Source organism: Astatotilapia calliptera, chromosome 1, assembly GCF_964374335.1.
Source record: "Astatotilapia calliptera chromosome 1, fAstCal68.1, whole genome shotgun sequence".
Lineage (NCBI taxonomy): Eukaryota > Metazoa > Chordata > Actinopteri > Cichliformes > Cichlidae > Astatotilapia > Astatotilapia calliptera.
In genome coordinates, this window is record NC_137422.1 from 15,147,129 (window position 1) to 15,173,264 (window position 26,136).

General features: G+C 41.9%; 1 protein-coding gene across 18 annotated transcripts in view; it reads left to right on the forward strand.

The window, feature by feature from the left end:
- The window catches only part of baz2ba (bromodomain adjacent to zinc finger domain, 2Ba), a 67,743-nt gene extending 42,386 nt beyond the window's left edge, over nt 1-25,357 (forward strand). For 2 of the 18 annotated variants that reach the window (XM_026164810.2, XM_026164892.2), the window contains 32 exons: nt 102-314; nt 542-1,168; nt 3,564-4,317; nt 4,771-5,040; nt 5,574-5,634; nt 5,755-5,863; nt 6,726-6,827; nt 7,390-7,612; nt 8,110-8,202; nt 9,899-9,960; nt 10,236-10,301; nt 10,998-11,063; nt 11,281-11,325; nt 11,574-11,606; nt 13,512-13,577; nt 13,906-14,046; nt 14,364-14,618; nt 14,979-15,202; nt 16,596-16,670; nt 16,748-16,979; nt 17,072-17,134; nt 17,534-17,678; nt 18,010-18,833; nt 18,928-19,180; nt 19,321-19,476; nt 19,660-19,820; nt 19,933-20,261; nt 21,576-21,711; nt 21,807-21,953; nt 22,463-22,764; nt 23,479-23,622; nt 23,790-25,357. In XM_026164810.2, the coding sequence (XP_026020595.2) occupies nt 102-314; nt 542-1,168; nt 3,564-4,317; nt 4,771-5,040; nt 5,574-5,634; nt 5,755-5,863; nt 6,726-6,827; nt 7,390-7,612; nt 8,110-8,202; nt 9,899-9,960; nt 10,236-10,301; nt 10,998-11,063; nt 11,281-11,325; nt 11,574-11,606; nt 13,512-13,577; nt 13,906-14,046; nt 14,364-14,618; nt 14,979-15,202; nt 16,596-16,670; nt 16,748-16,979; nt 17,072-17,134; nt 17,534-17,678; nt 18,010-18,833; nt 18,928-19,180; nt 19,321-19,476; nt 19,660-19,820; nt 19,933-20,261; nt 21,576-21,711; nt 21,807-21,953; nt 22,463-22,764; nt 23,479-23,622; nt 23,790-23,946 (6,534 nt within the window). In that variant the 3' untranslated portion in view covers nt 23,947-25,357. The remainder of the gene's footprint in view (nt 1-101; nt 315-541; nt 1,169-3,563; nt 4,318-4,770; nt 5,041-5,573; nt 5,635-5,754; nt 5,864-6,725; nt 6,828-7,389; nt 7,613-8,109; nt 8,203-9,898; nt 9,961-10,235; nt 10,302-10,997; nt 11,064-11,280; nt 11,326-11,573; nt 11,607-13,511; nt 13,578-13,905; nt 14,047-14,363; nt 14,619-14,978; nt 15,203-16,595; nt 16,671-16,747; nt 16,980-17,071; nt 17,135-17,533; nt 17,679-18,009; nt 18,834-18,927; nt 19,181-19,320; nt 19,477-19,659; nt 19,821-19,932; nt 20,262-21,575; nt 21,712-21,806; nt 21,954-22,462; nt 22,765-23,478; nt 23,623-23,789) is intronic. The other 16 variants (XM_026164818.2, XM_026164848.2, XM_026164876.2 and 13 more) reach the window with 16 other exon arrangements.
- Nucleotides 25,358-26,136: the final 779 nt, after the last annotated feature.

Consider the following 26,136-nt stretch of genomic DNA (forward strand, 5'->3'; position numbering starts at 1 on the left):
TCAGTGCTGAGATCAAAATTACTCCTTAATTTGAAATAAGCCAGTTTGTGTTGCATAGTGAAGCTGATTTTTACAATGTTTTGTTTTTTTTCTCAATTCAGAAACCAAGGAAGAAGACAGCTGACACTTCTGTGGTGAGCAATAGTGAATCAGGCACATCATCAGACAGCTCAAGTGATGGGTCCCTCAGCAGTGATCTGGAAGACCTAGCAGAGGATGATGAAGACGATGATGACGATGACGAGGACGACGAAGAGGAGGACAAACGCAGCGAACTGTCTGACACAGAGAAGCGGACAAAGAAGAAAACAAAGGTAAAGAGGAAAAGTTAAAATGAGTAAAAACATTAGGAAAGTGAAGGTGAAAAGAAGGAGGCCACTGCGCCCTCAGCTGCTCCACATGGTGCACTTGACTGCACTTGGTGCGCAGTGCTTTCATTCACTAAAATAGTGCCCACAATGTTGAATGAATTAAAATAAATTATCACATACCACAGAGAAAGCCTTTGTTCAAACAGTTCTTTATTTCATGCCCGCACCAGGTTTTGATACCCAGCACTGGAACTGCAAAGAATGACAGACCACTCTCTGGGGATGCCAACAGAAAGAAAGGCACCCAGGCCCAAAAGGTCCCCTCCAATCCCCCGACCCTTGTGCCCTTACCCTGCTCTGTCTCTCCTCCCGCCTTGTCCCAAACCTCACCGCTGGCTCTTCACAGCTCCAGGTCCCGGACAGAGGGACCACAGCAACACTTTAGTGTGATCCAGTCCACTGGCCTGGCTGCCAACTCAAAGCCCCTGGCACTCCTCACTCAACCCCGCAGGGAGTCGTCACCGTCTTCCTCCCCCATAGCTCTCACCACATCTCCAAAGGCACCGTCCAGCACCGCTTCGCCCAAACCTCCCAAGCTGCTGCCCTCCAACTCCCCTCCGCACCTTCCCCTCTCCCTCTGCTCCTCCCCTAAGCCTCTCTCAGTTCCCTCTCCACCCCGCTCGACTCTCCCGATGCCTACCTCCCCAAAACCTTTTGGTTTGACCTCATCTTTAACAAGCTCCCAGAAGTCCTCACTGAAGCCACCAAAGCACTCTGTCTCTGGCACCGCCAAATCCAACAAAAGGAAACTTTTGGAAGCTTCACTAGCGCAGATCAATGAGTTCAGGCTGCGACAGGTAAGCCTGCCTGATAACATCAGTTAAATAATGTCATTTACGCACACAGTATCCTGTGAGAAAAATATTGCTTCACACTCCGCTTTACTGATCAAAGTTACTAATAACAAATTGACAATAATGACATTATTCAGTGGAGCTGAGTACGCAGTCAGATCTGCAGTTCTGTTTATCTCTTTTCCCTCATCATTACCATACCATAATCAGCCTCTCTCTCTCTTTTTTTAAAAAAATCTGGTGGCTGTTTTCAAATTTTTTTTAAGACAGAATCCAAACAGCTTCCAGACGGCTACAGATCTGTTAGTGTAGCTGCGCAGTCAATTAAAAAGAAAATCATAACTGTTACAGTTTCTCTTACATACCAGTCTGGGATTTTATATCAAAGGGAAACAAGTGCCAAACAGCCTCATCAAAATTAACATGGCCTGGAGCTGAATCTCACAGCTGCAAATGGACATCAGTCAGCATCTTTGTTTTGTATAGTAGATGCATTACTTTTTTTCTTTTTCTCTTTTTACTTTTGCACTGGGATTGTCATAGAACAACAACTAAACATCTAAGCTATCTGGATACAAATGTGACAAATTAAAGGAAAACAAAAAAACGGGGATTGATTCTGTGCAGTAAGGGAATCTGTTCAGCCTCTTATGGTATGAAGGTTTTTGCTGGCACTGTGGTCCACTTGTCCTTCTAGAGGGCACGTCAAGGTCACTGTGAGTCAATACAAAGTTGCTGTGAGTGGTTATCTTTATCCTATCATTAAAACAAATTGAATAGGATGGCAATTCTCACTCGATGGGACAGAAGGCATCACCGAATGGTTTGAAGAGTATGAAAATGATGTGAAATTATATGCTGTGATCTTGACAGTCACTAGATCTCAATCGAAATGAATAACTCTAAGGATTTTGGGGCTGACATGTGCAAAACACCAAATAGTGGAATATCTTTTGGAATATATGTGAGTTTCTTTTAAGTAGACCCTAGCACAAAGTGTTTGCTTTATGGTAGCTTTATGCTAGTTTTTCCAATTATTTCGTGTTATTACCCAGAAGTTTCTTTTTTATCTTTTGTGCGAATGTCACGAGTTTCTCTTATGATGTGGCGAGAGGAAAAAATGCTTGCATCAAACTTTATTGTCATCGCTGCTACTGTGAATCATGATATTTGTACAAAGGGGTAATTGCCAGTTATACTGACCATCAGAAGTATTCAAAACATTTTTTATGCAGGAGTTTTACTGTTATCCTACAGTGTTATAGTAAAAGCACAGGAGACCTTTCAGTTTAAGTTAGCACGTATGTTGATAAAGATTTCCTTCCAGCTTTCATAGTGTGTTGGTTTATTTGATGATCACTTCCGCAGCCAGTAGTTTGCAGTGGATGCTGGCCAAGCATGCTTTATTAAGTTAAAATCTCCTCTTTTATGAACATTGACTTTTTAAAATTTTAAACTTTAAAATTTTTAAATCAGATTTTTCAGAATTTTCTGACTAATTTGCATTGGGTACGTTTAGCATACTCCTGTAGAGATGACACAGATAATGCCTTTAGTCTTGTTACTTTCCTGAGGCAACCATTGCTTGTGCACGGATTCCACTGTATTATTTATGAGTTTCCCGATTTCAGGTGAAATGCTGTAAAAATTGACATTTGACATTTGTACTTTTCACTTCACAAATTCGATTTCTCCAGATGAAATATGAACGACAGCACCGTGATCAATAAGCTAAACTTATTGGGATCAGCGTATTCATTTCCCTTTTTGTTTTTACCAGTATAGAGAAGTTTACAGCAAGCCGAATTCCCCCTGTGGTTTTCAGCACTGTTACTGTATTTCATGGTCTGTGAAATTGATTTGTTTCACTTCATATCACATCCAGTTGAAAGTGCAACATTAAAGTCTAACCTGCCTTTGCTTAAACACCGATTGAGCCAAGCTGGTCCTCGCTATGAAAAAAATAAAAAATAAAAATAAAAAAAACAAGCCAAAACAAAAGGCAAACATGTCTAGCTGTATGGTGATAATGATGATGGAGCTTTTCAAATGTGCAGACAAGTAATTACAATTTTAGAGAGATACACAGTGTCTCTTTTCTGTAAACTTGGCCGAGAACAATGCCTTTGGATATTGCATTTATGTTCTTTTTGTTTCCCTAAAAGAAGCTTAGACACAGTTAACTGTACCAGTGTTCAGCATTGTAGTTTTGTCACCTGCTCAAACAATCAGCAGTGATGTGAACTGACAGCTAAAGCAACTCTACTTTGTCCCATTTCTTTTCTGTTTTTTTCCCTAACCTTTCTTTGTTGTTCCCATTCTGTTTCCCTCTCTGTCCCTCCCTCTGACTCCATACCTCTCCTTGTTCTCTGCCTCTCTCCTCCTCCTCTGTTCCCAGACTCTCATGTCCCAAGGGCAGACGTTCCCAGCTGAGCTAAAGAAGCAGCAGCAGGGGCCAAACAAATCTCCCAAGAGGACATCTCTGTCTTCATCGCCATTGCCACTCGTCCCGCCTCCTCCACCCCAGAACAATCACTCCAACCTCTTCCTCTCAAGTGCCCTGCTGGGGCTCCCTGAACCCCATCACCCAAATGGAGTCATCCAAAGCACCACTCAGGACGCACCTTTGGCCCTCATCTCCAAACCTCGCAAAGACTCTGCCTCTCAAAGCAAGTCCCCTCAGCGTGACACTGATGCTGGGTCGATGCCTGTCAATCTGAGCACAGGGGCAAACAGGACCCAGGCAGCCGGCCAGGCTGGGCCTCCGTCACAGCCCTCCACTACCTCACCCCATGCTACAACAGGCCATGGATCCAGAAAGAACAAGACCGCCAAGGGGAAGGGACAGACACCAGGGCTAGGACAGGGACAGGGACAAGCAGACCCTTTAGCTGCCTGGAAGGGCTTCTCTCAGAACCATCTGGTGCAGTCTCTAGTAGATCTGTTTCGAGGAGGAGAGTCCGGGATTGGGATTCCTGGAGTTAGTATCCCTGGAGTTGGAATTCCTGGAGTGGGGATCCCTGGGACATGTAACCCCACAGCTGGGCTCCCAGCCAACAAGGAATCTGATGACTCAGGAGATGATGATGATGAGGAGGATGATGATCTTGAGGAGGAAGAGGATGAAGAGGACTCAGATGATAGTCTGTCAGGTTGGTACCTTCTACGGCAGTGAATGTAACTTTCGTAATTAAAAAAAGGAGCTAAAGATAAAAATCAGGGCTGACAGCTAACCATTATATTAATTACGGATTACTCTTCTAATTATTTAGATTAGTCAGTAAGTTTAATACCAGTGCTGGAGAGGAAACCCAGGTCAAGCTGAAGTTACTATCATATAGGACAAAGAAAAGTGTTAAAATCTCACAGCTCAGAAGCTGTGATTCTTAAATAGTGTGCATTTTTGCTTGAACAAAAAAAATAACTTGTTTAATTTGTTTTGGCAGATGAACTAATCAAATAATTGGTTATGTCTGTGCAGTTAAGAAAATAAAAAAAACCCAGTCATTAAAAAAAGATATTAAATGCTAATCCACTTTGGTGAATTGATGCCTCTCTGTTTTTTAACTCCTCACCTCTCTTTGCACACTTGTGTCCAATTTCAGAGTCTGACACCAACTCGGACAGTGACATCTCTGGGAAGAAGGTGAAGGAGTTAAAGCTGCTGCCATCTGGATCATCTAAGAAGGAGATGACTCCCCACAGGCTAACCAAAGGCCCAGAACTACTGAACACCTCAACGAATCACACCACCACCAGCTGCTCACCACTCAACCTCCAGGTCATCAAGACTCCCACCATTGCCACCAGCTCCAGTGCCTTGGCCTATCACAGCTCTCCAGGCTCTTCCTCCTGCAGCCTAGCCTCTCCGTTAGGTAATGTATTCAAAATGCTGCATTGGGAAAAGTATTAATGCAAGAGGTGAAGGATGAGTTTTAGTAGGCTCTCTCTTGCTGGATCTTTTCAGTCTCACAAACAACACTGTAGTATGCTGCTGGAGTAAATTCTTTTTCCCAGAGGGAGTATATTCCCATCAGCCTCATATGAAGTGATTGTTACATTTAGGAAGGCAGGAAGAAAGCAGTTGGTTGTCTTAGCTTAGCCAGAGCTCTGAGGTCCTGCAGGGCCATGCTCGAGAGCCTCGACAACTTGTTTGGTACAGCAACAAGGTTGATTTCTGCCTTTTTCAATGCAAAGAGATTACCCAGATCAGAGGAAATAGGATATAAGTGCAGCTTGCCAGAAATATTTCAAGCAGACATTTCCAGTCATCTACTCTAAGTGACATTTTCTCTTATGTGTGTTTTGTGCTCACACTTATGAATGTGTGTAAATATATATACCATAGACATGGTGTTAGTAAATTTCTTAAGTTAAGGAAATCTGAACTTAAACCATCTCTCCACAGGTTTAGGAAAGCGGAAGAGGGTGATGGATGAGAAGGAGTTGATGATACCTCTGGAGTTAGGGTACGTATAAGTGACAGATTTCAACAAACACACTCGGGTTACATTTTGCTTCAGCCACAGATGTACTCATTTTTTTGTTTTTGTTAACATAGTGTTATTTATTCCGTCTCCCAAACCTAGGTGGCGGAGGGAAACTAGAATCAAATCGGTGGCTGGACGGCCGCAGGGCGAGGTGGCCTACTATGCCCCTTGTGGCAAGAAACTGAGGCAGTACCCAGATGTGATGAAGGTACCTGGGCCTCATGGCCTCACAGCACGCTTTGAATCCGTGATACAGATTCTTTTGGGCAAAAAGATGAGCAGTTTTGTTTGTAACAGCGACTACTGCGGGATGGTTTATGATTTATCACGGAAGGATTTTTTCCCCCCTCTAATAACAGCAAAACCGCTCATCCACATTGCTCAAAGAAATGCTTATGTATCAGGATTTGTTCTATATTATCTATGCTACTGCTCCAGCTGTCCCTCCAAACCCCCACCCCATGCCTCCACCCTCCCTGCTTTCTGTGACCATAATAGTGACAGATGATATTCTTAGATTCACTTCTTGTGCCACTTTTTTCACCTCTCCTTCTCCCTCCCCGCCGAATGATTAATGGTTAGTGTTGGGATGCACGACTTTGGCCCCATTTGTACAATTTAATATGACCTGCGGCCTTCTTTGTTTGTTTCATCAAAAGCACAAACACACAGATTGTCTGAACTGCCTTTTGAGTGTTGTCGTGCAAACACACGCGCACACACACACACAAAAAAGAAAAAAACTCCATGCAGTAACATCCACTCGCTGCTAGTCAGGCAGGCAGTAGGCAGTAAAAGCCTGGCGATGCCACAGATAAATAAGAAAGGGCCTGAATTGTGCACCCCAAGGTCAGAACCATTTTTCCCTCCTGAGAGCTGTTGCTCTTTTTTTTTTTTTTTTTTTTTTGTCCCCTGGCTTTTATAAAGATTAGCAGCACTGCACCGATGCACTGTAACCGTAGACTCCCTTCCATCTAGTGCCTCCCAGTTGCTTTTCAATGTCGCTAATTTTCACATTTTTCCTTTTTTTTCTGCCTAAACCAACGCCATTATTATTTTCTCTTCTGTAGTATCTATCCAGAAATGGAATAAGTGGCATCACGCGTGATAATTTTAGCTTCAGTGCAAAGATAAGGGTTGGTGACTTCTATGAAGCCAGAGAAGGACCCCAGGTGACTGCCTTTCATCTCTCTCTCTCTCTTTCCCTGATCCCTCTTCATCTTTTCATCTAGCGGCAGGCAAAGCTTCATGCAGCAGTCACTGTCAGGGCATGAGTAGGAATCAGCCAAAGCCCTCAGTAGTCCTAGTTCATAGACCTCGCACTGTGCATGGAGAAATGTAATAATCAGCTGACATTACTTCCACAGGTGACCACTGATATACTCCATGTAATGTCAGTGTGTGACACAAAGAGATAAACTAGGAAATGGATGTGTGTTTCTAATTGGAAGCAGAATAGAGGAAGTGCTAATATAGAAATACAGCAGTGCTGAGGGGCAAGAGAAACAGAATTCTTATTTAATCTGCTATTTAGCCTGTGTTTTATTGTGAATCACTTAAAATGTAATGATATATCATTTTCAGTCTCTGCTGAATGCAGAGCCTAGCAACTAATGATTTAATTGTCCTTTAGTCACATGAACTGATTCATGCTGGCAAGTCATTCACTGTTGCATCTCTCCACATCCCTCCCAATCTCTCTTTCTCTACTTTATTTTCTGTCCCTTTTTCCAGGGTTTACAGTGGAGCCTGTTGAAGGAGGAGGAGGTCATACCTCGTATTTTGGCAATGGAAGGCCGAAGGGGTCGTCCCCCAAATTCGGAGCGCCAGTTAGCAGGCGAAGGTGCCAAAGGTAACCGACGAAGGAAGGGACGACCCCCTAATGTAGGCGATCCACTGGCGCCTGAGGGCCCTAGTCCCAGTCAGGTCAAACTTCTGCGCAAACTAGAGGCTCAAGGTTAGCAGAGGAAATGAGCCCTGAAATATGTTTGTCATAAGTGTGTGTGCCATTCATCAACCAGCTATTATTCGGGTAGCTAACGACAGCGAAGGGGTCACAGTTTCAAATATTTTTTTTTTAGCACAAGGACAAGTTTTTTCTGTCTTCTGTTTTTTTGTCAGGCTTTTTTGTTTGAGCCACCTACTTTATCTGAATAATACTAACAACAATTACTTGTCAAGATGAATCACCATTGTTAACATGTCTTGTTTTTGTGCCTTTGTGTTGCTTAGCAAAGCCCTGCAAACCTGATTTTTCAGCCCTACCTATGTAAAAAATATTTGACATGTATTGCAGTATTTTAAAAATGCTAACGGATAAATATATCACTCTAAGTTTATTGTTGCAATTGCTAAACTTTATAAATGAAACCTTAGGAACGATCCCAGTTATTTATATGTCCAGTACAACTACAGAGGTTTCTCACCGGCACCGCTTTTGTTTCCACTTTGCAGAAATAGCCCGTCAGGCGGCACAGATGAAACTGATGAGAAAACTGGAAAAGCAGGCGCTGGCACGTGCAGCCAAAGAAGCTCGGAAACAGCAAGGTAAGCGAGTACAGGGCTGTAAACATGCTGGCGGAGGTTATTTAATTGGTCAGTCGGTCACTTCAGACTACTTTGATCTAAATCAACAGAGTATAAAGCCCAGCAAGAACTCATATTGCTTGTATAGCCTTTGTTTGCATGTAGGTTCAAAACTGTTTTCATCATTTTTTAAGCTTTAATCTTTTTTCTCCTCTAATCTTTATTGCATCCAATCTCAAGACTGTTTGCTTAGCTCTCGCTTAAATTCAGCGATGTAGCTAGACATGTTATACATTCAGAAATGTATAATGCACCAGAACATTTAAACAGTGGAAAACAATTTTGATCCCAATCCCGAAGATCACTTAGATTTTTTTAATTTAAGTTTTCCAACTAGACAGCTCAAATCCATCGAGTAAATGTGCTGACACGAGTGACCCAAACATGAATACCAGCCACTTGTGACTTAACTGTGGATGTACCCTGTAGCTGCTGTGTATCTGTGTGGGGCCAGTTGTTAATGAATTTGTCCCTCAAGGATCCATGTTAGGCCCGCTGATATTTACCTTGTACATAATGTCATAATATCTGACAGATGCAGTCCAGTATTGTAAATGCTTAGAAATCCGCTGAGGCAGCTTGTTTTCCTTCATGTGTATGTATCTGTCTGCAAGTTCAAAGGTAATTCTGAATACTGATTAGCTAGGTTGGGGCGATGATTGCTGATCTCTCATGGATCAGAATGTCTTGGGTGATCTGGGCACTAGCTGGGCTCCAGTTTGTCTCTTGACAACAGTAATAAACAATAAATCCCCCAAACTGTCTATATTGGATTGTGGAGATCTCCTTAAAAGCATTAAACAAAGCCAATCACAGTGCCATTCAGTTTGTTAAACAAGACAGCATTTTCATCCACCTTACTGCTGTGAGTTTGATGAAAAAGTTGGATGGTCATTACTGGCGTGAAGAGAGCATCGGCTGCTGGGATATTTAACACCCTTAGTTCCCTTCAGTGCTAATAACCACAACAACAGACCGAAGAAGGCTTGTACAAGGAGCCAGGGCCAAGTTTTAATGTTTACAGACAGCAAGCAAATAAATGAAAGCGGAAAATAACTTTTCAAACTGGAATGAGCTGTAGCTGTAGCTCCTTCCAGGAGCTCTGAGAGGTTTTTTTGTAACTCTTTCAGTCGGTGTGGCCATGTGTCTGTATGAGTTGTTTTGAGTTAAGCGATTCATGATGAATTGAGCTATCATCTGTAATTATCAGACCTGACCTACAAAAGTGATCATGAGGTCGCTGAGATTTCCTGCATAAGCGAAGCATGAATGTTCACAAATTAACCAAAAATAAGCACAAATGTCAGCGTCCAGAAAATTAGGATTGAGACATGATAGTGAGAGACCTGCTGTACCCTAAAGCCATAGATGTAAAGTGTTGTTTAGATTCTAAATAAAATGTGCCATTTTAGCGAGGTCGTCTATGCATGTCGATTGTTTTCGAGTCACGGCCTTATTTTTACAGTACTCTGTTTTAATTTAGTCCCTGAATTTCTCCGTGCCTTGCTAAAAAAAATACATTGTGATTTCAGCGAGACCTCTTAAATAAATAAAGCGGAACAACTCCGAGTCTCTCAGATATGAATACAGTTGGAAGCCCGTGTTTTTATAGGTCACTTTTCTAGACACTGATGTAACACTGATTTGACTCTTGTAGCTATCATGGCAGCGGAGGAGAGAAGGAAGCAGAAAGAGCAGATCAAGATTCTCAAGCAGCAGGTGGGTCTTCTTTGTGGGTGTGCTGACTGCATTTTTCCCGTCTTTTCCTTATCTAAGTGTCCTGACACACACACTCCCTGTGAGCACTGCGGGAAATGTTGAATTGTTATTTTTTGATCCTTTAAAGCTTACTTTTCAATTACCATTATTACTTGTAGTGCTAAACTTGTTGTTGTGACTTTCTGCCCGGCCCAATTGGAATAGAGTGGTTGGAAAGTGATTTTATCTGGGGATGTCTAAAATATTAAGAGATTATGTTTTTCTTTTTTTTACAGGAAAAGATCAAGCGTATTCAGCAAATTCGGATGGAGAAGGAACTCAGAGCGCAGCAAATTTTGGAGGTACAGAATCTGATCCAGCAGCACCTCTGATTAAGCAGAACATTCCTGGATAGCTACAGCCCCTCAGTCTATAGTGTTTTAATCTTCCTAAAGCTCATTACTGAACAGCAGCATGCATTGGAGGGAGTTGCGTCTTCTTAGGCATAATTCCACATGGAACTAATGCTAAATTGGTCTTGGTTGACGGCTGTTGAATATTAAAATGGCTGTTGCTGCCTCTTCAGACCTTATTTAAATTGGACAGAAAAGTCTTTTTTTTTTTTTCATCAGACAACAGTAACAGTTTAGCATAAGTGGGTCGAGGGGGGAAAAAAAAAGGTGCCGTTTTCTACACACAAACACACATCCAAGGATGCAGACACGTTCACACAAACACACACATATGCAGGGCCACACAATTATACTGTAGGAGCTTCAAAGTGTTTTAGCAGGACTAAATCAATTTTGAGTTGACACGGTTGGCAAGCCACTCTTAACAGGAGGCTTCAACATTTTCACAATTACGTGTTAAAGAGATACATTATTCATTTGCTGTGTTTTACAAATTTGACTGGCATTCAGGAGCATGAAATCTTTGCTCAAACCAGAAAACTGCAAACAATCAGTTAAAGTGCTGCAGAGCTCAAGTCTGATTGGACTTGATGTGCCTGAATGATATACATCTCCGTGATTCTTGACTTTAATCTTTATTCAAAGGCCAAACGGAAAAAGAAGGAAGAAGCCGCCAACGCCAAAATACTGGAGGCTGAAAAGCGTATAAAGGTATGCTTACAAATGAAACTCTTGGAAAAAATATGGAAAACTGTGATATACCTTTATTTATTTATTCATTTGTCTTCAAAAATCCTGTTCATTGAATTGTATAATTCATTTACTGTGTTGTGGGGCTTTTCCATCAGCCTGTATTTGTACTTTTCACGATATTAATACAATGGAAGCATATTGATTTTTCTCTCATCTTCTCATTCTCGCCTTCAAGGAGAAAGAGTTGAGGAGACAGCAAGCGGAGATGCTCAAACAACAGGTAGGCACTCTAAACAACTTACTGAGCCTCTTGAACCTCATAGTTACTGCTGAATAAAACCATTTACCTCAGACTTGAATAAAAATTTGAAGGTGCGTGTGCGTGTGTGGATGTGTTTATACTTTGTGAATTTAAATATAGGCATGCGTGAGTGTGTGTACGTGAGTATTTCTCTGTTTAAAACGCCTTGCTTATTGGTATTGGATATTACTTCTGTTCCATAATATTTTGCCAACTCTCTCTGCCAGGAGTTGGAGAGGCATAGACTAGATATGGTATGGGTATGTTTATTTTTGTACATCTAACACCTGCATCGTGTAACTGGTTGTGTTATGGTTGTCATAGCAATGCATTAAGTGTAGCACTGGCTGCTGTCATACTACATTCTTCTGCATGGCTTTCCAGCAAAACCAACAAAAGAGAGAAAGAGTCAGTATGCTGCCTCCATCTGCTCGTCCTGAGGGACAACTGACCCTGTCACGGTGGCCAGGCAGCTTCTTTCCCCCTCCCCCCATCCTCCCCTTCTACTCAGAATGCATTGCAAAGACTGCTAGCCAATCCACACTCACTGTCTCAAAGTGCGCTCGAGGAGTTTCCATCCATCACATACATTGTCTAACTGTTGTATTGGAGTAGCCTGTGTTACCCGTGAGTGCTTGACGATTTCGGCTCAGACGTCGAGCTTGTGTCTGTTCGTCCGTGCATCTGTTCTGCAGTCCACAGAGTGCTGGACTTTAACCTGCCCCATCCCGGCCTCTCTGTCATTCACTGTTCCTATACTCTGCACAATGAATGAAAACAGCTACTGAGAGTCATTTCGTCTTCATGGTGGAGACACTTACAGGCAGATTTCCCACCAGTTTGGTGCGGGCACCTTGGAATAAAAAAAAAAAAGACCTTTGGGGGGGAAAAAAACAGAACAAGAATACAATCATCTTCACCATGGGGACTGTATGGTTCTATGTAGCTTTTTATTTTAGCCTGGCTCTCCTGCTTGTAGCCCTTTTTACTCATACACACTCACACACACAGTCGCAGCTGAATCTAAAGGTTCGCCTTCCTGTCGTGGACCAGGCCGATTACTGCATCAACCTCACGTGCACTACAGTGTTTGAAATTAGGAAGCGCGTTTAATCCCATGTGTTTAAAGTTGTCTCGTGTGGCCGTATCGCACTTGATTTATTGCAGTTTATTATCATAAAAGCCTTTAACGTCTTCGTTGTTTTTGATGAATTGGAAGAAGCTGAATGCCACAGGCTTTCTGTCGTTTTTCAAGTTTTCCATTTGTAGATAAATCAAACAAATAAGCACAAAGAAATATTGCGGCAGAGTGCTTGGCATCTAGCCTGTTTTGTTTATCACAATGACAAAACAGTCCTCACAAAACAGCCCATTTTAGTCAGCGAGAACTGGAAATGTCCTTGGCAAGCCCTAATAGTGGCAATTGTGTCTTTCTGGTGGATCACAGAGGGAATGACAGCCTGATATGGAGGAGCGGGAAACCTTAAGAGATCAAATAAAATGATAGTCAGTCACCAGTGATTCCTGTGCCCTTTGGCAGTAGACTGTGTATCATGCACCAAAGAACAACACAGACGTCTCATCCTCAGCAGTCACATACTGTGCTAACACTTAAGCTGCCAAAACCACTGAAGTGAAACTGCTCAGTTTGTAGTTACACCTCACAATCCATTCCTCTTTATAACCCCCTACTAAATATTACAGGTGTGATGTGTCCCCCCCAAAAAAGGCGATATCATTGATTCATGTAGCAGAATTGATTGTTTTTATCATAACTCTAATGACATGTGGCATGTCAGATGACTTCCGGCAACTAGTGTTTTGTTGCTTTTGTTGTGTCAGCTCTAGTTTAGAGGCGCCGTCACCGATTCCAGCTGCTTCTCTTTTTGAGCCTGTCATCACATCTATTTTGTACCGCATCTATGTGTTGCTTTTTGGTTGTCATTGTACTACTGTACTCTTCACTTATGCTTCCACCATACATGTGAAAGTGTATACATGTGAAGCATTGTTCTGTGTTTGTTCAAGTATGGTGCCTCTACTGAATTTAGTGCATCACAGTTTTACATTAATGCACAATTATACTAAGGCTGGCCTTGACTACTGTATGTACAACGTGTGCTTGTTAATGTTTGCCTGTTTTTTGTTTTTTTTTGCCCCTTTAGGAGAGGGAAAGGAGGAGGCAACATGTAATGCTGATGAAGGCTGTTGAGGCTCGCAAGAAAGCAGAGGTAGCCCATATGCACGCAAATAAATGCAGAAACACACACGGGCGCACAGTCCACTCCATAAAAAGAGCCTAAGTCATTATTCCCTCGATGGATTCCTGCTTCCTCTCCTTTATGTGCGCTCTTTCCCTTCATTCATTTTTTTTTCTGCACACTTACCAAGTCAAAAGATTCTGGCCCTCAAGCACTTTTCCTTTGAATGCACAGCAGCATTAGGCTGAATTCTAACACAGCTCAGCAAAGTCAAGTAAACCTTCTTGTCTGTTTTCTCACACACACACACACACACATTTTTCTTTCCTAATGCTCCCTTGAATTTTGGACTCTCTAGGAGCGTGAACGCTTGCGGCAGGAGAAAAGGGATGAGAAGCGTCTGAACAAAGAGCGTAAACTGGAGCAACGGAGGCTGGAGCTGGAGATAGCGAGGGAACTGAAGAAACCAAATGAAGATATGTGTCTGTCTGATCATAAGGTATCTTATTATTATTATTATAATTATTATCATCATCATTATTATTATTATTATTATTATTATTATTATTATTATTATTATTATTATTATTATTGAGTGGACTGTTTTTCCTGAGACCACGTTACTGAATATTTTTATGTGGAAATGTGCGCCCTCAAGTGGTTAAAATAACATACTGCAAAATACACAAACTAAGCTGTCACTACTATTTTGAGAACATACACATAACATGTGATGCACATGTTTTTCTTAGCTTCACTAATCGATCCTAATATGAGCAAAAAGAGTCATAATTTTACTGATATTGCTGCATCCAGGCTCTCCCTGAGTTCTCCAGGATTCCCGGACTCATCCTACCAGGACGTGCCGTGTCGGACTGCCTGATGCTTATGCAGTTCTTGCGAGGCTTTGGAAAGGTTTTGGGACTCGATGTGAACACGGATGTGCCCACGCTGGGAATGCTACAGGAGGGCTTGCTTAATGTGGGGGACAGCATGGGCCAAGTTCAAGACCTTCTGGTCAAACTGCTTTCTCTGGCAGTCTGTGATCCTGGTTTGCCACCTGGACAAAAGGTGAGCTGCGTTTTGAACTGACTGATTCTGCTTTAGGACTGTAGCTGAGACATAATCAAGTTAGTAAATATGATCCATAAGATACAAAACATTAACAATGCCACCATATGTAGCTTTATCATATACATTTAGGACTAACTTTAGGATTATAAAGATCTTGCACAAAGTCATTTAGAATGACTTCAAAATCAGTGTTTTTACACTTGACATTATTTTAATGCTGATGCCTCCATGCCTTTACTAGCAATGTGATATTTTTGTTTTTAGGTTAAAGGCTTGGGTACATTTTCATCTATTTAAAAAAAAAATATATATATATATATATAATTTATTTGCTATCATCAACTTCCCTATCCTTAGACAAAAACCATGCTGGGGGACCACCTGACTAACGTTGGCATCAACAGAGATAATGTCTCCGAGGTGCTGCAGATGTACATGGGAGCCCATTGTGGAAATACAGATCTGGCTCCTTTGGCTCTCAGTTTGAAGACAAAGGCCTTTCAGGCTCACACGCCTGCTCAGAAGGCCTCAATTTTGGGGTTCTTGGCTAATGAGCTGGCCTGCAGCAAAGCTGTCATCAGGTAGGTAACTGACCACTTTGAGTACTTCACAGTACTGTGCAAAAGTCTTGCACAATACTGTGGAAATACTCCATATTTCACTTCCAAGGAGCCAAGCTTTCTTTTATTTATTTATTTGAGTAGTCTTGAGCAATAATTCTCCAGGGTTTCTAAAAGACTAGCAGCTTATTTTTAGTTAAATGACAAAGGTAACACGCCTTTAATGACATAAAATAGTATTTTTTGCATCAACAAGGTGATCCCCAAACAAACTATCTAAAGAAAATGAACAGTATCTGAAAGTCATATCCTCAAGGAATAGGACCTGAGGGGTGTATCTGGCCTTTCAGTTGATCCATCTATTGTTCACTGAAGCCTCATCAAAAAAGGTCTCAGTGGAAGAGTGGCTGTCAAGAAGCCATTTTTAAGAAAGAGGAATCGGGATAAAATGCTATGGTCTGCCAAATTACACAAGAACTAGACTGAAAATCAGTGTCAACGGGTTTGATGAAGTGATGGTGTTGGTGGGGCCCTTCCCAAAATTGGTGGAATTATGAACACGGAAAAGTATGGATTTTCATCCATCATGCAGTATCATCAGGAAAGGATGTGATGGGCAGCAGCATAATCTTTGATGACAGTGACACCAAATACACCAGCAATGCAGTAAAAGCATACTTCGAAAAACACACAGTCATGGATTGGCCTCCACAGAGCCTGGATCTCAACATTAGTCATTATTGAACAGAGAACAGAACAAAAGGCAACCAACATCCAAAGATTAACTTTGAATGTGTTACAAGAAGCCTGGAGAACTATTCCTAAAGACAACTTAAAGAAATGACAAGAAATCTGCCAAAGAGAGTTCACGCTGTGTTAAAGAATGAATAAACGTGGTCATTCATTAGAATTGTTGTTGCCTCATACACCGTTTTTCTATGTATGTTTGCACATGTTTCAATAGAATAAAAGAAAGAAGACTTTTGCACATTACCATATGTCAGTGTAGGATGTGTCTCTTCCTCTGAGACAAAATTAAAAATCTAACAGTCCTTTTCACCAACCACACACTGGAAAAAATTAGTTAATGCGGTATATGTGGTTTTATTTTGTTTAACGCTGAAATTATATCTGAGCCAGTGATGTTATTTTTTTATTGATACGGTGGAGAACAATTAATAAAGCTGCAGCAGGGAGCAGTAATTTGCAGTCCTTTTTATTGTAGGGAAATAATAAAAGTATTAATTTGTGCTCTGGGATACCAGCTGTTATATTAAGCTTTTTTTTGAGCTGTGAATGGTAGCCAGCCCCCATGAACTTTTACTCATTATATTTATTAGTTTCCGAGATTACCTAAAACAATGGATGTACACTGCCACAGCTATAATTAACAGAATTGTGTTTCCTCGTGCAGTGAGATTGACAAGAACCTGGATCAGATGGCAAATATGAGGAAAGACAAGATTATTATGGAGGGAAAACTGAAGAAGTAAGATTTCTTAACCCTAAAAATAATGTTTTTGTTCTCCATACTAGGTCAGACTAAACTCCTGTGTCCTTATACAGGTTGAGAACCATTTATGCCAAACGAACTGGAAAGAGGGAAGCCAGCATGGGTGTGGAAGAGAACCAGTCTGTTGGCACTCCATCCTCGGCCACCAAACGCAAGAGGAAACTGGGTGGAGACAGCGAAGATGACGACGACGACGACGATGACAGTGACGACCAACCGGAGGAAGAGGAGGAAGAGGAGGAGGAAGAACTAAAGAAGGTTAGAAAAGTGGAGACATATGATGAGGTAAGGTGATAGAGCCAGCTTCATTATAAGAAGCTAAATGTTTGTGCAGTTGCTCAAAGACATTTCCTGTATTTGTTTGTTCCTTCTATCAGGATGAAGTTGACCATGCTACTAGTGTCGAGGAACTGGAGAAGCAAATAGAAAAAATGGCCAAGGTATGTCTTTCTTGAACACGTTTAAATGCTTTAAAGTGCATGAAAATCAGTGTTTGATTGATCCAGTTAATGTGGGATATACTCGAATATACAAAGTGAGATTAAAGAAAAATCTCCTGCTGCAATAGAAGTAATACGTCAGACACCTGCAATGCTAGACTTTGGAATTCAAGCTGCAAAATGTGTCGAAAACTACAATGTGATTTGTACGTTGTGTGGATATTTGTGTTGCCATAGGTCTGTTTACTAATGAAGGCACTAATTAGTTTGATAAATGACCTCATTAGCATCTTATGTGATGCTTCATATGTCGCACAGGAAAAAAACAAAAACCGGTAGGGCAGATTTCTTCTGTTTTTGAAGGTCTGTAATTTCCATGTATGTTTTGTACAATTGCAGCAACATCATCAGACCAGAAGAAAGCTGTATGAGATATCCCATTCCCTACGCTCTATGATGTATGGACAGGATCGGTACCGCCGCCGATACTGGGTACTGCCCCACTGTGGAGGGGTCTTCATTGAAGCCATGGAGAGTGGAGAAGGTTGTTGCAGTACACCGCCCACTTTTTTTTTTCTGAATACGTATACGCTTCACTTTGCTTATCTGAGAGAATATTTGGAAAATGAATGTGTAATGGTAACATGCTCGGCAAGAAGACAAAGAAAGACCTTTTATAATTCGTGTAGCTGCATGTTCAGCTGTTTTGTTGCCGAGTGAAATACGCAGATAGCATCTGTCAACACTAATAACACAGCTCTGCCTGTCTTCCGAAAGCAAGCGAATTAGTGTAATGTCCAATAATCAGGATCCAGTTTCAGTGTTACAGTAGTTCACTTTCTAACTGGAGTACGTTTTTCTCCTTTTTTCTGCAGCTCCAGAGGAACTGGAGGAGGAGCGACAGAGGAGGAGGAGAGCAGCAGAGGAGGTCAAGGTCAAAGAAGAACCTCAAGAGATTGAGTTGCAGAAGGAGAAACCCACCAACCTCGATGGGCAGAGCACTCGAACACAGGACTTGGAGCAACAGAAAGAGGAGGAGAAGAAACACGAGGGGAAGAAAAACTCCCCGACCCTCTTCTACCAGCAACCAGGCTGTGTAACCAAGCTGTGCGCTCTCAGAGAAGTCAGCAAGGACATTGGTAAAGAATCTGTGAAGGCAGAAGACAAGGAGAGTCCCCATGTGAGACAGAATGGCAGTACCCTAGGCACTCCTGTTACAACCACTATGTCAGCGTCCTCCCCCACTCACAATACCCTCGAGCCTGCAACAGCGGCAGCAACAGCTCCCTCCATGGTGACTGCTAACGACACAACAAACATCCCTCACCTGGCTTCATCCTCTTTATCTGCCCCGTGCCTGCCAGCTGCACGTGAAAGCCCAGGGAACACTCCTCCAACCTCATCCCCGGCTCCATCGCCACACCTTTCATTCCAAGCAAACGACCAGCTGCTCAGAGTGCTAACAGAAAGGAGCGGGCACTGGTTCAGTCTGCTCCCTCGCAACCCTTGTGACCTCTCCTCCCTCACCACAACACCACCAGGACCGCCCCGTGTGTCTCCTCAGGCATCCTCCACCCCAGCCAGACCCAAATCCCCACCTCCATCCCCTGCTCTCCCTCTCACCCCTTCTGCTGCCTCAGCCTCTGCCAGCCCACACCACCCAACTGGCATCCTCAGCTACCCACTATCCACCCTGCAGGTGAGAATCCTGGCTGGTAAACATGTTGCTATTATATTTCCTTTTGTGCAGTACCACCTTCCTCACCCCTCTATTGTCCCTCTTTTCTCCACAGGTTAAGTCAGGTGTCTCTTTGCTAGGAGTTTCTTTCGCAAGCTGGCCCAGTGGAATGATAAGTCCCGGCCTGCCTTTGTGCAGCAGCCCTAGCCCCATGCCAAGTCACTCTGTAGAGGGCAACACAGCAGCAAGTGTCTCCAGTAAAAGTGAATCGCCTTTACCTCGCATTGAGAAAACTTGCTCTATGCCCTCTCCCGCCTTGGAGATGCCCAAATCCCTCGACCACGCCACGCCACGACCCATCCCAGAAGGTGAGCAACACTCGATGTATTATTTTGTATATATATAATGAGATCAGCCAATGCTATCCTTACTTAAGCCCATTTTGATTTGACTGTAACATGTCTTAACTGAACAAAACATCTTCTTTCTTTCACACCCGTGTGCTCAGAGATGCTGACAGGTTGGTGGCGGGTGTCTGACATCGAAGAGCTCAGGGCTCTTGTCAATGCTCTCCACAGCCGAGGAATCAGAGAGAAGGCCCTCCAGAGACAAATGCAGAAATACATGGAGATCATCCCCCAGGTCTGCACCAAACACAGAGACGGTAAGTCTGGAAACAGCTCCTCTGAGCACATAATGATGTGCCTCAGATTCATTCATGCTTAGAAGCGTTTCCTTATAATCCCACAATAAATTGCTAATACTGTATCGGTGAGGTTTATTGAAGTTTATATGAACAACTGTCTTTCACTGCCTAACCCATGTGTCTGCTGTGTAATTTATCTAGTGGCCATGATTGAGCTCCATGAGTTGGAGGAGAGCCAGGTCAGTGTGGAGTCGGTGCGGGGCTGGTGTGTTGAGGAGCAAGCAATGGAAATGGACATCGCTATACTGCAGCAGGTTGAGGAACTGGAGAGGAAGGTCACCGCAGCCAGCCTGCAGGTTAAGGTGAAATAGTAACACACTAACACACTAGCACAAATATTTCTACATATTTTGTTTGTGAAATTTATGTTTTTTTTAGAGGCCAATAAACTCAACAGCTCATTTCCTCTCACAGGGCTGGACGTACCCGGACCCTCAGTCTGAGCGTGAGGACCTGGTGTACTACGAGCACAAGCCCCTGACCAAATCCACGGCCTCGGCGACAAACACGGGAGACAAGGAATCCAAGGAGCATCTGGAGGAGCGGGGAGAGAAGGGCGGGGTGATGCGTCACCCGGACAACCCGCTGGACATTGCAGTGACACGTCTGGCTGATCTGGAGCGCAACATCGAGAGAAGGTACCTGAGGAGCCCCTTAGGTACCACCATTCAGATCAGGCTGGATAATGTGGGTACGGTCACTGTCCCTGCCCCCGCCCCATCTACTAGTGCTGACAGGGAAGGGTAGGTCATTTCTCCAACCAGCTCCCCACTCTCCCACTAAGACCCTTTCCTCTCTCTATGTGTGCTTTTTTTGTTTCCCATATTATTCAAAGGGTGAGGGTCTTTGCTGATTTCACAGCAGATTTTTGTGGTTGCCTGTTGCTTTTTTTTTTTTTTTTTTTTTTCCTTTTTGTCTTGTGCAGCTTTTTGTGTGGGAGGGGCTCCACTCACTGCCATTTTTTCCCCCTAAAATCATCTGCATGGTGTTGTGCATCAGCAACCTCAGTTATAGGCTTACTTACAGCTCCTGCTATTCAGCATACACTTACCCTTCCTGCATGAGCGTCCCCCTTAACATGATAAAAAAAACGTGTGTACCTCTCCCCAGCACTCTATACTCCCAAAAACGTCATGCCTGTCTCTGCCCAGATGGAGCTTTTTACAGCATCTGGTTCAACTGACACAGTTTACTACAAACCCATTTTCATAAAAAGTTGTGTGGACTTTAAATAAAAACAAAATGCCGTGTTTTGAAACTCATTAAAAAGAATTTGTTTAGTTAAAAACGGAACATGTTAAATGTCGAGAAACTGATAAATTCACATTTTGAAACTTGTCTGTTTTCTTAATTTTTTTCTACACCTTTCCATTTTTGCTTGACATAAAGTTTAGCTTTGTTTCAGGCCCACCAAATGTTTTCAGCGGGTGACAGGTGTGGATTGTTGTAGCCAGGATCTTACTACAGATTGATTCTGAGCTGTGAAATAAGCAAACCGTTCCCTGAGAATGACATACTGCCAGCATTTGTTGCTCTAAATTGTGTGCATTTTCCCTAGCATTAATGGTGCCCATACCATAAGACGTTGGGTAGGTCTTACCCTCTTTAGCCTGCAGTCAGTGATTTCTGACTTTCAAATTAAGATTTGTCACACCAGAGACCAGTTTTGTACTTTGCCTCAGTCCATCTTGAATGACTTCTTAGAGACTCAGCCTCACATCAGCGCTCTTTTCACTACTGAACCTAACGACGCTTTACAGCGTCTCACACACAGTCTTTGTCCTGTCTCAACTTTTTTTAAAACATGTTGCTGGCATCAAATTCAAAAATGACCATAGAGCTTAAAATAAACAGTAAAATGCTGTGATCATGCCCCTGAACGTTATAAACACGAGCTTAAAATTATTTGCAAGTCACTGCATTTTGTTTTTGTTCACATTTTACACAGCAGCCTTAGTTTTATTGGTTACGGGTTGTAGTTTGTGTGTAAATAACCCCACACGTTCCCATATGTGTATCTATTTTGATTCTCATAACCTTCCCTTAAATTCCCTCAGCAGCGAGGAGGAGGTGGCCCACGGTATGAAAGTGTGGAGGAAGGCCCTGAGCGAAGTGCGCAGCGCCGCCCAGCTGGCCATGTGTATCCAGCAACTGCAGAAGTCCATTGCCTGGGAGAGGTCGATAATGAAAGTGGTAAGAGAATAAAAGAACAGCCTGTGTCCACAATGTTAATTGAAAACTATTAGGAAAGTTTGTACTTGTTTTTAATGGACGCACTTATTTTGTAGTACTGTCAGATTTGTAAGAAGGGGGATAATGAGGACCTCCTCCTGCTGTGTGATGGCTGTGACAAAGGCTGCCACACTTACTGTCACAAACCCAAGATCACCAGCATCCCAGAAGGAGACTGGTACTGCCCGGCCTGCATATCCAAGGTATCTGAACCTTTTATTACTTATGATTTTTTTTAATGTGCATTTTTTTAGACTCATCTCAGGACTTATTTTACTCCTGTTTTGTAAAGTTGATGGTAGAAAGGCAAGAAGAAAAAGGACACATTGTAGAGTATATCTTGTGCATCTAAACCGCAAGGACACTTGCTCGCTCAAAGAAATCTCATCAGCTGCTCCTCCCCTAGAGTTTTATTGCTTGCTCTTCACTTTTATTGTCTGCAGCATGGATTTATCCCATTAAGTGACAGTAAAACTCATAAGTCATACTCATACTGATACAAGCTGAGTAACGATTTTTAACGCAGGCTTTAAAGAATTTGTGTTGATGCAGATGTGGTCAGCAAAGGGACTAAATATTATTGCTTGTCTAAGATATGGCAAATTGATATGACATTTTAGGAAAGGACAATATTAGGAGGATGAAACTAAATGGTTCCAGTTTGAATAGCACCCGAACTAAGGAAATGCTGCAATTTTGGGTACTTTTGCAGGCAAGTGGTCCATCCCCCAAAAGCAAAAAGCCTCCAGCCAAACCAGTAGCATCTAGTGGGGGGAGTAGCAAGAAGGGCGGAGAGGCAAAGAAGAATGGAAAGCAGGCCGGTAACGGGGAAGTGTCGGAGGATGACTCAGCAAGTGCCAGCAGTACGCCCAAAAAAGGAGCAAAAGACACCAGCAGGAAGAGGAAAACGGAGGAGAGTTCACCTGCTCTAACGACATCCAATCAGGAGACTACTGGGTGTGTGAAGCGAGCCAAGACGGCTCGAGACAACAACAGGGACCTGGGATTATGCAGGTATGTCTCCATGGCATGTTTGCACTTGTCTTTCTGTGTCATTTTCTTCTCAGTAGTTGCACAGTAATTTCCACCTGCTACAAAGCTGTATGGAAAGGTTGGAGGATGTGTTTTACATTTTCTGTTGTGTTTAAAGCCACAAAACCTCTGATCAACGTTTACTTGCAGTATTTCATTCCTGGAATTTTTCAGCACAAACTCAGCTTCTCTTTTGTTTTTTAGCGGTTTTATTAGCTCATAAAACCCTAAAGATTATGAGTTAAATGCAAACTTTAAACCTCCATGGACATATTTTTGACCAGCAGCAGAAACAAACTGTAACTGGTTAGGAAATGCTGTTTACACAACCACTTAGGGCAAAGCAGCACTATCTTAGCTTTCTTTTACCTCAGCTTTCAGCCTACTCAGCTTTCTGGGGAAATATCTGATTCTCCAGCTGTTAATGCTCCACTGTTCACCAGCTAGTCCTAGCTTTGTGTACCATAAACCCAAAACAATGATTTAAAAGAAACTTCCAGTATTCAGGCACAATGGGAGCCTCGTTCACACCCTTCACCCACATGTAACCGATCCCTTGTCAATCCAGAAATATTGGTTATAGCTGCTTAAACATAAGAGGAAATTATGAAAGAAAGCTTTTCTGTGTTACACACAAAGCTTATATTTACACAAAGTCGTGGCCAGAGTTTAACTGTGTGTTTGTTTGTCCTACAGAGTACTCCTTGCTGAGTTGGAGCGGCATCAGGATGCATGGCCTTTTCTCACACCTGTCAACCTGAAATCGGTGCCTGGCTACAGGAAGGTCATCAAGAAACCGATGGACTTCTCCACCATACGTGAGAAGCTTGTGAGCAGCCAGTGAGTTCCCATCGCTTCTCTCGGTTCTTTTTTCTGCTAAAAGCCTCGCGCAGAAGTTAAAGCAAGACCAGTGTTTTCAGTTTTGTTTAGTTTTTTTCAGGAATTATGTGATGTGTCTGCTGTTCTCTCTAACCTGAATATGTCTTCTTTTTTTTTTTAAATTTCAGGTATCAAAACCTGGAGACGTTCATCATCGATGTCAACTTGGTCTTTGATAACTGTGAAAAATTCAATGAAGACAATTCAGACATTGGTCGAGCTGGTCATAACATGAGGAAGTTCTTTGAGAAGCGCTGGACTGAGCTTCTGAAACAAACAAACTAAAACAAATTAAAAAAAACACTTAAGATTAAAAAAAAAAAAAAGTCTGTTCAGACTCTTCTCCAATACACCCATTCAACTTTTCGTACCGGAGCACCAGGTGTTACTTTTTATTTTGTGATGGAGAACGTGGCTTTGCAGGATGGTAGAAGAAGAAGCCAACTCCTTAATAAGGAACCTGTGGTGTGCTTAGGAGAGGTGTCACCTTGAAAAATAAAAAGTTGTTTAGGTGCACTGGATTTATTACAACAGGGATGAAAGCCCCAAAGAGTCCCAGAGAAATGGGGTGTCATAGTGCAATACCATTCCCTGTCTCAGAACACTGCACTGAATGAATCCTCAAAAATGTCAATGATGTGTCTGCGCTAGAATACTTTCCACTACTTGTAAATAGTTTGTTTTTGTTTATTTGGGTTTTTTTGTTCGTTTGTTATTTAATCGTATTATAGTGAATGTATTTAATTTTGTAATAATTATTTATGAATCAAGGTCCACTTCATTTTCTATGAAAAAGGAGGAATCAGCCGAACTGCTTTGACTTCTGAAAAGGAATGTGTTATTGTGTTATAATTTTTTTCTCTCTCTCTCTCCCAAATATCAAACAAAGCCAAGACAAAAAAAAAAGAAAAGGAAAAAAGAAAAAAAAAAAGAGCTGTTTACACTGTTCAGTGCTTTGGGGCATCGGAGGACTGTATTCAATTGTTCGATCTGTAAAACTGCATTTATTTACAGCAACTGCAGAGGAACAGTTAGGCTGTGGTGATTCATGTGTATATACTGTTTATTAATGTCTATATTATGTCTTGTTTGGAACAATGTGTAAAAATTGTTTAAGAATATTAAGATATTGTTTATGCCTTAGAATGATTGTAGCATTCTATTTTAGTGAACGTGATGAAAACATTATCATAAATATTGTTTGTACAGTATATACATATCCTCTGCAAACACTGTGGTATCCTTAATCTTGGTAGTGCCTACCCTTCCAACAGGGGCATGTAGGGGATGTTATCGTTTTTAGTTTTCATTCTTTATGATAATTATTTTTTTATATGATTTCAATCCAACAAGGCCTCCAAAGTTGGACAGTGACACAGAAATCATTCCTCCCCATAAATAATAATAACTAAAAAGAGAAAAAAAGGAACAACAAGCATTCAGTTATGCTTCCATGATACATTTCCTCACAATCTGCCACAATACAAGGACCTAAGGCCATTTTTAACCACTGTGTTGAACCTTGCTGTGTGTTGTGGCCTGATGGAGGCAGCTAGATTTTTTTGTACCCAAGTCAAAAGTACTTGAAGTTACTTTATTTAAGATATTGTGGAATAAAAGTATCATTCTTTTGTAGGAGCTTTATTTTTCACTAGTGTGTGGCACGGACCTATTAAAAGGATGTTTTTCAACGTAAGTGACTCAAACTGGTTTCATTTCAAGTCCGACCTGCAGCTGTAGAAGTGCGGTTTAACTCTTTATTCTGTCAAAGTGCGAGTCATATGTAAAGTTGCACGTGTGACCCGATTAAAGAGAAATTTATTTTGTTTGTGCTTTTAGCTAAATATCTGCAATTGTACTTTACATCGTGTTAAATGCCTCTTTCATGACCAGACTGTAAAATGTTTTCAGGATCCTGAGAAGCTGCTCTGAAACATACATTTTTCAAGGATCTCAGAAACGGTGTCTCAAAAATGAATTCAACTTAACATCTGTAAATTAACAATAAAATCCAGAAAGAGCAGATCCTTATTTGTCTCATCGAGTGGCAGATTGTCATAATCCAAGCAGCCAGGAACACACAGGCACAAATGTAATCTTCAAAAAAATGGGTTTTATTATACCCCCAAAAAGGACAAGACGATTACAAAAATTCAAAATAACAAAAAATAAAGTTTTTAAGAATCAAGTGGGCCCATAAAAGAGGTTAACTTAACAGAACGCTACTCAAAAGTCACTTAACAAAAACATAGCTCAACAAACTGACCTGCCCAAATGAGAAACAGCTCCAGTTATATAGCAAATGAATAAACCATTATATACACCAAAGGTGAAAACTAAAGAGATAACAGCTAACCATCATTCAAGAAGAACCCCATTCCCCCTGCATGATCACAATAGATGGTCCAGTCCACTTTATTGGCTTCTGCATTTATGATCACAGAAGCTTTAGAGCATAACGTAAACATAAGACAA